Source organism: Heptranchias perlo, chromosome 2, assembly GCF_035084215.1.
Source record: "Heptranchias perlo isolate sHepPer1 chromosome 2, sHepPer1.hap1, whole genome shotgun sequence".
Taxonomy (NCBI): domain Eukaryota; kingdom Metazoa; phylum Chordata; class Chondrichthyes; order Hexanchiformes; family Hexanchidae; genus Heptranchias; species Heptranchias perlo.
In genome coordinates this window covers 85,892,343-85,904,343 of record NC_090326.1, presented here as the reverse complement: position 1 = coordinate 85,904,343, position 12,001 = coordinate 85,892,343, and the positions used below count along the sequence as shown (strand labels likewise).

Here is a 12,001-nt window from a genome sequence, read left to right as displayed (position 1 = left end):
CAGGATGATAGCTTGTCTGCACCCTTGTCACCCCCTCAACCACTGCCCGCCCTGATGCCAGCCAGGCCAAATTGCCCTGGCAGTTGCCGATTTGTTACAGTCTTCAGCAGGGGCCTTTCAGGCTCAAACTCCCAGAGGCCGGTGACCACGAGCATTTCAAGAGCCTCGGCTGAGCCACAGCAGCCATCCATCTACCATGCTGAAGCCTCTAAGGGAGCACCTCTTCTTAGGAGCACTAGAATAGGTAAAGACCAGCTAAGACAGGCACTAGGGGCTCACACCTGGGTGATAATTAATATGTAGACATGTGTGTAAGACAGTAAAATGTCAAACTTTTTAAAAACTATGTTTGCAGAGAGTATTCCTGCAGTAACTAGTGACCCCGCAATATTTGTTGACATGAATATCAATGTTGGTCTTCAGGCTCATGCGATTTATTTGAGGGTAGAAGGATTGGGACAGATGTTGGACATGACTGTTAATAAAGGGGAGCAGGGATTGTTCAGTTAAAGTGCTCTTCAATGGGCTGCTGAAGATCTCTGGCTGCTGGCAGGTGATTGAACCCTCCCGCTTCTTTGCCATCCGCTTTGTCATCAGTGTTGTCTCCCTCCCTCATCATATTGAAGGCCCTCATCCCATTGTGACTCCATGTGTTGTCCCCAGGGTAGAGCAAAGTTATGCAGCGTACAGCAAACCACTATTATATTGGACACTCTTTGCGGGCTCTATTTCAGGAAGCCATCGACCTATCCAAGCAGTGGAATAGTTGCTGGAGGACTCCTCTCTGAGTACTCTAGTTGACGCATGAATCTGATTGTGGCACAGTTTGGCCACTGAGTGTGTGTTCCTTAAAGGAGTCATGATTCGAGTGTGCAGGAGATAGTTCTTGTCCCCAGGCAGTCAACTTTTCAGTTACTGTGCTGGAACCAAGGTTGGAAATTAAATATTCCAGGGTACTTGACATTTTGAAAGGACAGACAAAATGGAAAAGGAGGGAGGGTAGCCCTGATAATAAAGAATGACATGAAGTCAGTAGTGAGAAAGGATCTTGGCTCGGAAGATCAGGAAGTAGAATCAGTAATGGTAGAGATAAGAAATAACAAGGGGTGGAGAACACTGGCAGGAGTAGTTTATAGGCCCTCTAACAGTAGCTATACTGTCAGACAGAATATTAATTAAGAAATAATCTAAGCTTGTAACAAAGGTAATGCAATAATTGTGGGGGATCTTAATCTTCATATAGACTGGAAAATCAAATTGGCAAAGACAGTCTGGAGGATGAGTTCATGGAATGTATTTGAGACAGTTTCTTAGCATAATGTGTCATGGAACCAAACCGGGAACAGGCAATTTTAGATCTTGTCTTGTGTAATGAGACAGGGTTAATTAGTAATCTCATAGTAAAGGATCCTCTGGGGAAGAGTGATCATAATTTTATATGCTTAATGTGAAATTCTGTGAGTGACATACTTAAGTAAACTAGAGTCTTAAACTTAAATAAAGCCAGTTACATAAGTATGAGGGGCGAGTTGGCTAAGGTAGATTGGGCTTAGATTAAAGGATATGATGGTAGATAAGCAATGGCAAACATTTAAAGAAATATTTCTAAATTCTCAATGAATATATATTCCATTGAGAAATAAAAACTCCACTGGAAAAGTGATTCATCCGTGGCTAACTAAAGAAGTTAAGGATAGTATTAGGTTAAATGAAGAGGCTTATAAAGTTGCCAAGAAGAACAGTAAGCCTGAGGATTGGGAGAGTTTTAGAAACCAGCAATGGATGGCCAAAAAAAAATGATAAAAAGGGATAAAATAGAATATCAGTGTAAACTAGCAAGAAATATAAAAACACATTGTAAGAGCTTCCACAAGTATGTAAAAAGAGAATAGCAAAACTAAATATGGGTCCCTTAGAGGCTGAGACAGGGGAAATCATAAGAATATCAGAATAGAAAATTAAAAATTATAAGAATAGAAAAACAGGATATTTTTGTAAATGGTGAGAAACTATCAAATGTTGGTGTTCAGAGAGATTTGAGTGTCCTCATATACGAAATACAGAAAGTTAACATGCAGGTACAGTAAGCAATTAGGAAGGCAAATGGCATGTTGGCCTTTATTGAATGGGGGTTGGAGTACAAGAGTAAGGAAGTCCTGCTACAATTGGTGAGACCTCATCTGGAGTACTGTGTACAGTTTTGGTCTCCTCAGTTTGGGTCTATATTCTCTGGAGTTTAGAAGGATGAGAGGTGATCTCATTGAGACATATAAGATTCTGAGGGGGCTTGACAAGGTTGTTTCCCCTGGCTGGAGAGTCTAGAACTAGGGGACATAGTCATAGGATTGGGGTCGGCCATTTAAGACTGAGGTGAGGAGGAATTTCTTCACTCAGAGGGTCGTGAATCTTTGGAATTCTCTACGCCGGAGGGTTGCGGATGCTGAGTCATTGAGTATATTCAAGGCTGAGATTGATAGATTTTTGGACTCTAGGGGAACCGAGTGATATGGAGTTCGGGCAGGAAAGTGGAGTTGAGGTTGAAGATCAGCCATGATCTTATTGAATGGCAGAGCAGGCTGGAGGGGCCGTATGGCCTACTCCTGCTCCTATTTCTTATGTTGTTATGTTATGTACGAGCAAAGATTGGGGCGATGGAGGATTGACACAATATAAAAGCATCATGCCAGTTGCCAAGGAAGCAGGGACAGATCTGCTGATCACACATCAGCTGCACATTAATGGAATGGAAGCCCTTGCAATTCATTGAGGACCCCACAGGATGACGTGGATGAGGCAATGAGTCACTGGACTTGGGGGAAGCCTGCAAGTTGAGCGTACCCGGAGTCTTATCCTGCTGATTCCAGTTGTCTATTGGGAAAGCAATGAAAAAAGTTTGCTCCAAAAAAGATGGCATCAGCTAGCTGCTTAATGCTAGCATGAACTGCAGGTTAACTGATGCTACTGATTCCCCCATGACAGCCTGGAAGCACCTGGAGACAGAGATATTCAGGGCTACAGTGCCTCTAACTGCAACAGGCAATGATGTGCTAACTATGGCAGTTTAATACAGGTCTTGTTGCAGGTGACAACTTCCCTAGAAAGCACAGCTTTTTATGCACTGCTTCTCAGAGAAGTGCAGGTATGAAGTCCTGGGCCTATACACTCTGTGGGATGGGTAGGGATTCCTACAAGCATGCTTCCTTCTGTTTGGTCTCCCTGCAGCTGCAACTCTGTTTGCTCCTCCTCCTTGTTCTCTAGTAAGAGTGGAATTGCCAGAAGGATCTCCATGAAGAAAAAGTGTGTTGCCAGAAGACCCTCAAGAGTTCAGAACATTGTATAGTCACTATAAACACTTCGAAATCTTCTAATATCTAATGCAAGCAAAATGTCTTCTCAATCTTTGCAGTGTTTTAGCTGAGTGCAGGCAAGTATCCCTTGAAATACCACTGGACATGGTCACCTCCTGACGTGTACCGCCCATGGTTTGTGAAAGCTGCCAGTAGCAATACGGGTAGAGATAAAAATGGCATTGTGGTCTTAATTACATCATCTGACCCCTATTTGCATACATTAGTTGGGCCCCACCGGTTTCCAGTGGGAGCTCCGGCCACCTAAATCTTTTTCTGATTTTCGTCTTGCTACTGTCCAATCTTTAGATGTAAATGGGGCAAATAATCGGCCCCGATAACTGTTAATCCAGTGACATTCTACTCTCATTCACAGCATGTATAAAGGTGTACATTTCAATTGCAGGAGATGTCGGTCTGCTTGTGAAAGTTGCGTTTTGTTGTGAATATGAAGAAAGAGAGTCGGGAGAAAGCCAAAAATGCATCAGAGCATCACAGCCAAATCTGATCCTGTCCTCACCCGAGGTCTACACATGCAAATTTTTCAGTCGTTAGCGATCAGGATTCAGAATGAGAGATGACATTTCCTCTTCCTACCCCAGGTGAAACCCAGTGTAGTACAATGACTTCCACCCAAGCTAACTCAGCACAGATTGAGGATACCTGGGACCTTCTAAGGTTTCTTAGCTCCACCTACCTAGCCATCAAGTAAGCATGCTTTTCAGTTTTAAAACAAAATGCAACAGCATCATTAAGCAATTGTTTGCAATTTTCAGCCTTTATTTGGTCATATATCAACTAATATTTACAAATTCATTCACAAATGAATCAAATCCACAAAAATAGTTTTTGAGTCAATAATTTACTACTGTAGAACTTAACTAAAGCAAATATTTCTATAGTGCTCTTCTAATGTCGCTCACAATTTGACTAATGCCAAGTAGAGAATGCGAGCAGGTAACACAGAAAGTAGCTTTATGTGACTTGACTACATTTTAACCAGTCATGTTCAAGATTCCAGCCCAAGGGTATAATTATTTTTTTTTGTGCACTGACATGCCCTCCCATTGTTTTAAATGAGGAAACAGTAATGGAGTAAAGCTACAGTGCAAATTACTGTTAACTTCCATCAGCACTTCCATAATTATCTACCACAATGTTGGACTGTGCCCTGCTGAACAGTACCTAAAAGCAGCTCGTGTGTGTTTTTAAGAAAGCTCTGAATGCTGCTGTAATGGACCGTATTTAAAAAGTAAAATGTCACTATTGTCCTGTGGTAACAAATTCCACATCATTGTAGCAATGGAGCTTTTGTGGTTGGTGGAACAGCTGCAAGTACAGCATGAATAAAACAGTAATAGTCGCAGCCTGCAAAGTTTGCTATCCTGAATGTCTAGAAACAGCAGGAAGGAATGTTCTCTGCAAGAACAGGAGACAATATTGGATACTGGAAGGGAACTAATCTAGTATCATAGTAGGTACAGCACAGGAGGCCATTCAGCCCATCGTGCCTGTGCCAGCTCTTTGAAAGAGCGATCTAATTAGTTCCAATCCTTTGCTCTTTCCCCATGGCCCTGTAAGTTTTATCCCTTCAAGTATTTATCCAATTCCCTTTTCAAAGTCACTATTGAATCTGCTTCCACCACCCTTTCAGGCAGTGCATTCCGGATCATTACAACTCACTGCGTAAAAAAATGTTTCCTCATGTCGCCTCTGGTTCTTTTGCCAATTACCTTAAATCCGTGTCCTCTGGTTACCGACCCTTCTGCCACTGGAAAGTTTTTCCTTATTTACTCTATCAAAACCGTTCATGATTTTGAACACCTCTATTAAATCTCCCCTTAACCTGTGAGAATATCTCATCAATTTCCAACAATAACACTGAAGTTCTTGATTGGTCGAAGAGTTATAAGTGGCAAAAAAAGTGATGTAAATTGTGTTAATCCCTGTATTACGAATCCCTAATGGGGCTTGCATTTCCAGTATTTTTGATGATGCAGCTTCTTGTTTTGTAACTTAAAAGATTACAACAGCTCAGCTAGGATCAAGAGCTACTCACCTCTAATAAGGAGACGAAGGGGCCAAAATGCCAATTTTTTTTTTTATTCGTTAATAGGATGTGGCGTCACTGGCGAGGCCAGCATTTATTGCCCATCCCTAATTGCCCTTGAGAAGGTGGTGGTGAGCCTTGCTCTGCCAGTGGAAGTGTGGTGGACCAGGGCCTCAGTCCACCGATCCCCAAAGATACTGGCACCGGCCCAAATAATGGGGGCTGGATCATTATCATAGTCAGATCAGGCCACCGACACCAGTTACCACCCTGAGGAAGGGCCAGAATGTCGGAGCACCACCATCCTGCTCCAATACAACAGACGAGACCTGGGAAAGGCCTCACGCAAATAGAGCAACAAAACTCTTCGGTTCCCAAAGGTACTATCAGGCTGTCCCTGCAAGGTAATCAGTCCAAGAGGAATCAATTGTCTATTGCCCTAGATATTGTGGGGCCTTTAGAAGGCCCATAAAGGAATCCACATCTGCTGTAGGTTCTGCTGGACCTTTCAGTTGGTGTTCTAGACTGAATTTCTCTGGCAAGCCTGGGAACTCCTTGACAAGGAGTCAGGCAAAAGAATCACCCTGCCGCCCACCAGAATTTCTCGTCCTCCTTTCCATGGGGTGGAATCTCTGCGAAACTGGGATCCACCCCATTTTTCAACATCCCCCTGCACCCCACCCCCCCGCCCCCACCACCACCCCTGTTTGGCTGTTACCCTGGAGATGCACCCTAGTCCAGGGGGGAGTACATAAGGTATGCAAAAAAGTTGGCTTAGTTTGCCCTGATTGTCTTACATACTCTGTCTCAAAACATTGCACTGCCACGTTACACTCCCAGTGAGGTATCCAGAACGCCACCCATCTAAATATATCCTGCCCTGGACTGTTAATGGGCAGCTTGCCCAAAGCCAAGCAACTGCAGTATCATGTACTCTCCAGGTCTCTGCATCCTCTTATATCCAGAGTTTACTTTGTAAAGAAAATAACAGAATGACAATTTCTCACATTGTTGAACAACATACCTGCAATCCTTGTCCATCAACAGTGACAGAGTTAGCTCTTTGTATTTTGGTGCGCTCCTCTGACTTTTTCGTTTGCAAGGAATTATCATCTCTTCTTTTCACAGTGGATTGCCTTTCCTGGTATTTAAAACAAAACAATGGAACCTGTAAGTATCTCATTTCCCTGAATCAACATAGTAGATTCTGAAGGGCTAAATTTCCACGGAGGTTCTCCCGGTCATCTGCCGTTACTTTGGCAGAAGTGTTAACTGTTTACACCATTTTTCCAGGGTTTCCGGTGTTTGTTGCTCTGCCTCTTCTAACTCTAGCCAGCAATGTCAGGTCCCAGTACAGTCCCGCTATTGAAGGACATTGCAATAACATTCATTGTTTGGCCAAAGCTAAGGGTTTCTGCAGCTCTTCCACTGAAGTTATGGCGGATGATCGGAACAACCCCCGTGATGGCTGCTCAGTCTGATTACAACCATCTATGAGCTAAATATTAGGATGTGTTTATACTGCATCTGTAACATTGCTGAGGAATGATTCCGACCACAAAGAGGAGTGCACGGAGATCCCCTGAAGGAGGGGATTTCTAAATATTTAAATTAATTTGAATTTTCCTCAGTGAAGTATCACACTCCTTAGGTTTGTCACAGCAATGAAGTCTAACTCCAGTTAGTTTAAATGTTTAGACATTGCGTACACTCTTATCTCCTTTCTCTAAACATTTAGGCCCTGAAAATGCAGGGACCGCAATCCTGGCAGTAATACCGGGAGCGTGTCTACACCGGTGCCCTTTAATCCCTAAACATAAGACACTCAGACTGCTTATGGCACCACTGTACTCGAGAGAATATCTAAACGTGTAACTATCACCAAGAAGATGGATTTAATGATTCAAAAGATTTAAGTCCTGTAATTACTCTGTGGGATAAAACCTTATGAATGCTAATGAGTTTCTCTGAAATTCCTCTCATCGCCATTGTATCAGAGGTGTTAACATCTCGACTAAAATAGTGGGAGGGCAACTTCAGGTGAACACATTAGCATTCAAATGCTTGTATCCCACAGCATAATTTCATCCCGTTGAAATCTAGATAGACAATTTATAATATGCTTTACATAACCAAAAATATTAGCCTAGAACTTTCCGTTAGTTTGTTATTCAGGAGTTAACTGTGCATTAATGAAAACTTTTGGGAGAGTTTACTCCTGCTAATTACTCATAATTTTATTTCTTTCATTCTGTGGGCTAAAATATAAGCCTACTTTCCCACTTAGTAGGCCAGCCAATGAAAAGAGAACAGCACTCATCCTTTTAATGAGGCTGTGAACTATAGTTAGGAGGCAGTAAACCACCTTAAATGATACTGTCATGGTAAAGTGAGATGGTTACTCAGCAGAATTGGAGCTAGGAAAGCTGGATTAACAGGCCAAGAGCTGCATGTTTCACTGCATGTATCAGGGTAGGTGGCGCACAATTTATGGGACTGCTGGCCCCTCCACCTTTTGAACGGTGCACCAACTATGGGAGGAGGTGGTTAAAAACAGGCAATACCAGTCAGCCACCACAGTGCAAGACTCACATGCAGGACCCTCATAATACATAGCCTTAGGAGGTCTAGGGCCATCGGCTTGCTGGCAGTGAAATTCTGCAGCCAGCCACCACACTAGGGAATCACTGAGGAGTGGTGGGTTACATGTCACACATCCAAAACAAAGCACAAGCACCAAGGGGCAGCACTAAACCAACTCAAGCTGCTAACATTCATACACTACACAATAATGTCTTCCACTTGATATGAACATTATGCTAAGTATTTACTTATCACTGGTTACAATAATAAAAGGAGTACAGCAATGATGGTGTATAGATGATATTTGAAGAACTGAGTAAGAAAATGTGGGACAATGTTTCTGCCAATATTGTTTTGCGGATGTGATTTGGCCCTTTTAAGAACTGGCATGGCTAAGACACTCCTTGGGAGGCATCTGGAAATGGTATCCAGTGCACCAGTTTTCCTAACTGCATAGCTGGTACTGCTGTTAATTCTTCATTGGTATTTTCACTTTCTTGATCTGCTATGGCTTTGCCATCCTTTTCAGGGCAAATTTATGGAGAACTTTTCAGATGACAATTATTCTGCAAACTTTAGCTATCAGGAACCATCTTTATTTCCCTTCAAATAAGGATGGCACAGATTGTTGCCTTAAAATTAAGGCATTGTGAGAGTTTCTGTGGAAGCAGGGATTTTACTTGTATGATCTGGTGTCTGCATCGAGATTAAATAATCCTTTTGAGCATTTGAATTCAGTTAAAAGATCAACCTGGAAATAGAAATATGGTATCAGTGAAAGTGACTATAATGCTATCAGATTGACGTAAAAACCTAAATGGTTTACTAATGCCCTACAGGGAAGGAGGCCTGCTGTCATGATCATCCCTATATGTGACTCCTGTCCCACATCAAAATGGCTGACACTTAACAGGGCAACTAGGATGAGCAATAAATGCCAGCCTTGCCAGCAACACCCAAACACATGGGTCTGAATGGCCACAAGGGTACAGTCAATGACCCTGTAGGGTCTAGGAAAATCACCGGTTCTGTAAAGGTATAGTCCTCTCACATTGATACTGTTAGCCACTCACTTATTGGCCCTGCTGAATAATAATGCAACCGTGGCCTTCCTGGTATATCTTCGGAGAGGAGACTGGCTGAAACTGCAGCCTGGAAGGAGCCTAATGTGCAAAAATGTGACGTCACACAAAGTGACATATGGATGTTACACATTGAGGTCTGAAGCAGATGGCACAGCTCGGTCAATGCCTCCCTCACAAACCTCAGCTGCCTCAGGCACATCTCAAATAGCATTACGTCGCAGTGCCTGGTATGAGAGACCAGTTTACAGTAGATGGTGGGATTTAACGGTGCTTTATGCATCCCAATTGACATCACAGACAGCACTTTCTTCCTTTTACTGGTACTCCTTTGCCAAATCCAATGCTAGTGGAACACTCAATGCAGTCCCATTAGTATACAAAAACCTGGAAATATGGAAAGGGGAACTCACCTCCCAGCACGGTGTCCCATTTACATGCATTGGAGAATTGGGCCTATAATGTTTTAGCCCTATCTTTAACCCTTGTTCCCTGTAAGTACAGCTTCCATGCTGGGTAGAACCATCCCTTTCCAGTTCATTATTCCTGTACATGTAGAGATTGGATTTAAAAACTATCAATTATGTAAACCATTTTTTTTAATGCATGAAGCAACTTTGTTAGTTAAGTATCATATACTTGGTCAAAGAACACACGGGTAATAAAGTCCACGACAGCTACTTCAACTTTCATTAAATTCTATGGGAATAAAATCAAATTCCTTTTGAAGGTCGGATCATTTATTCTTATGCCTTTATTCAGATTATAACATGATTGATCAAAGTGGATGCTTTTAGATATAAGTTGCTCCTGGCTGTTCCAAGGCACTGCCTGCAAAACTCACCCATGACAGCATCTCTTTCAAATATGAAAAGTTGAACAGCAAAATAGATACTCTCAACAAAATTATGAACCTCTCAAACAGACTGCCCCTACATCCTTTTAGTGATATCCTCAGGCCATACCCTTGATACTGACTGGCCAGCCAGTGGAAACAATCTTTCACTATTTACCCTTTCAAAACCTGATAAAATCTTGAAAGCACCCAATAGATCCCCCTTAACATTCTCTGTTCCAATGAAAATGGCCTAATTTTGGGGCCTTTCTTTGTAACTATAACTTCTCATTCATTGTATCATTTTAGTGATTCTTCACTGTACCCTGTAACCTCCAAGATCCTTCCCAGAACTACATGTAATATTTCAACTGTGACTTAACCAATGTTTTATTCAAATCCAACATCACTTTCGTGATTTTAAATTCAATGCCCCATGTATGAAACCCAGTATTCAATTTGCCTTTTATGGCCCCTTCGACTTACACTCTTACCTTTAAGGATCTATGTTTCTGCAGATCTCTCCATTCCTCTATTCTGTAATGAACCTTACCATTTAAGGTATACTTCCTTTCAGTACTCCTTTTCACACTGAACTGCATTTGCCACCAATTAGCCTACACCACAAACAAATATAGGTCTTCCTGCAAACTCCTGCACTTCCTCTCACAATTTGCCATTTTCCTAATTTGGTTGTTGTATTTCTACAGCCCAGGTACAAGTAATCGAGTACAGAAAGGGAAGACTTATTCACTCTGTCTGAATTTCAGAGTGAAAACTCCACTTGCTCAAGCATGAAATTGTTTTGGCCTTTACAGCAGAGGAATCGCATCAGGTATAAAGAACTTTTGTAAAACTCCTAGCTCTTTAAACTGGGGGGGGGGGGTGGAAATCAAAATCTATGGCTATGTAGAGGAAGAAAATGTATTAGGGCCCAGCTCTTCTTTTATAAGCCTCATTCGTCTCAAAATGAATAGCAACCATTTGAATCCCTAAACAGTAACCATAATTAAAGGTGTGATAAAGCAGCTTTATAAACATCTGTTCAAGCCACCTGATGTGTAGTTAACCTGAAGAGACAGGAACATTAAGCAATAGAGCATATCTGTGCAGGATTAACATTTGTGTTAAAAGACAAGGGGCTCGAATTTAGCAGGCCTGCGGGTTCCCAGCGGGTGGTCCTCCGGGAGCGTCGAAAACGCGGACGGGTAATTGTGTGCGTCCCCCACGCGATCGCGGGATAATTGGACCCATTAAGGCCTGCTTCCGGGTTCTGCGCTCCCCAGCTGCGTGCCGGCCGGCTGCGCATGCGCAGTACCGTCGACGCGATGTAGGAGCTCCAGTTAAAGGGGCAGTCTCCCAAAGCCCCTCCTGCTGCAAGCAAGAGGTCTGGGAGAATGGCTCAACCAAGGGGAAAGGCTGCGCCCCGTTTTTCAGATCTGGCACTGCAGCTGATGCTGGAGGGCGTGAGGAGGAGGAGGGAAACACTCTTCCCTGAGGATGGGCGCAAGTTCCCTGCCGCCGCAACCAGGAAGGCATGGGCAGAGGTGGCGGCGGAGGTGAGCAGCAGGGGCAACACCCCAAGGACTTGGGAGCAGTGCCGCAAGCGCTTCAATGACCTGACTAGGTCTGGCAAGGTGAGTACACCAACGCACCCTCCCACATCCCGTCCCCACCATCACGCCAAGCAGATCACAACCCCCTCCTGCACAGCCACCACTGCGCTCCATCAGCAATCCTCACAGCCACTCATTCACCATCCTCGCCGTGCACGCAAGTACCCACCGTCCCTGACCCCACCCGAACACTACCACACACCCCAATCCCCATGCAATGGGATGGGCACGTGGCCCACACTTCCTCCCATCCGTTCCGCGCCACGCTCAACCCAACCACACCGATGCTCGATGCGTCTCACGATGCAAGACGCACCCACTCACACATCTGTGTTTTGCCTTCACAGGAGAAGAGGAGCAAGAACAACCGCGAAAGGGCACGCACCGGAGGTGGGCCGCCGCAAGTGGTGGAGCTCACCGACGCAGAGGTGGAGGCGCTCGACCTCGCCCGCACGCGACATTGCCTGTCGGTGGCCGATGGCGAGTGT

The 12,001-nt window shown here is 43.8% G+C and overlaps 1 protein-coding gene across 1 annotated transcript in view; it reads right to left on the bottom strand.

Moving 5' to 3' along the window:
- The window catches only part of dgkb (diacylglycerol kinase, beta), a 635,142-nt gene that overhangs the window by 369,588 nt on the left and 253,553 nt on the right, over positions 1-12,001 (bottom strand). Inside the window, exon 13 of the mRNA XM_067998463.1 lies at positions 6,422-6,538. Coding sequence (XP_067854564.1) covers positions 6,422-6,538 — 117 coding nt within the window. The remainder of the gene's footprint in view (positions 1-6,421; positions 6,539-12,001) is intronic.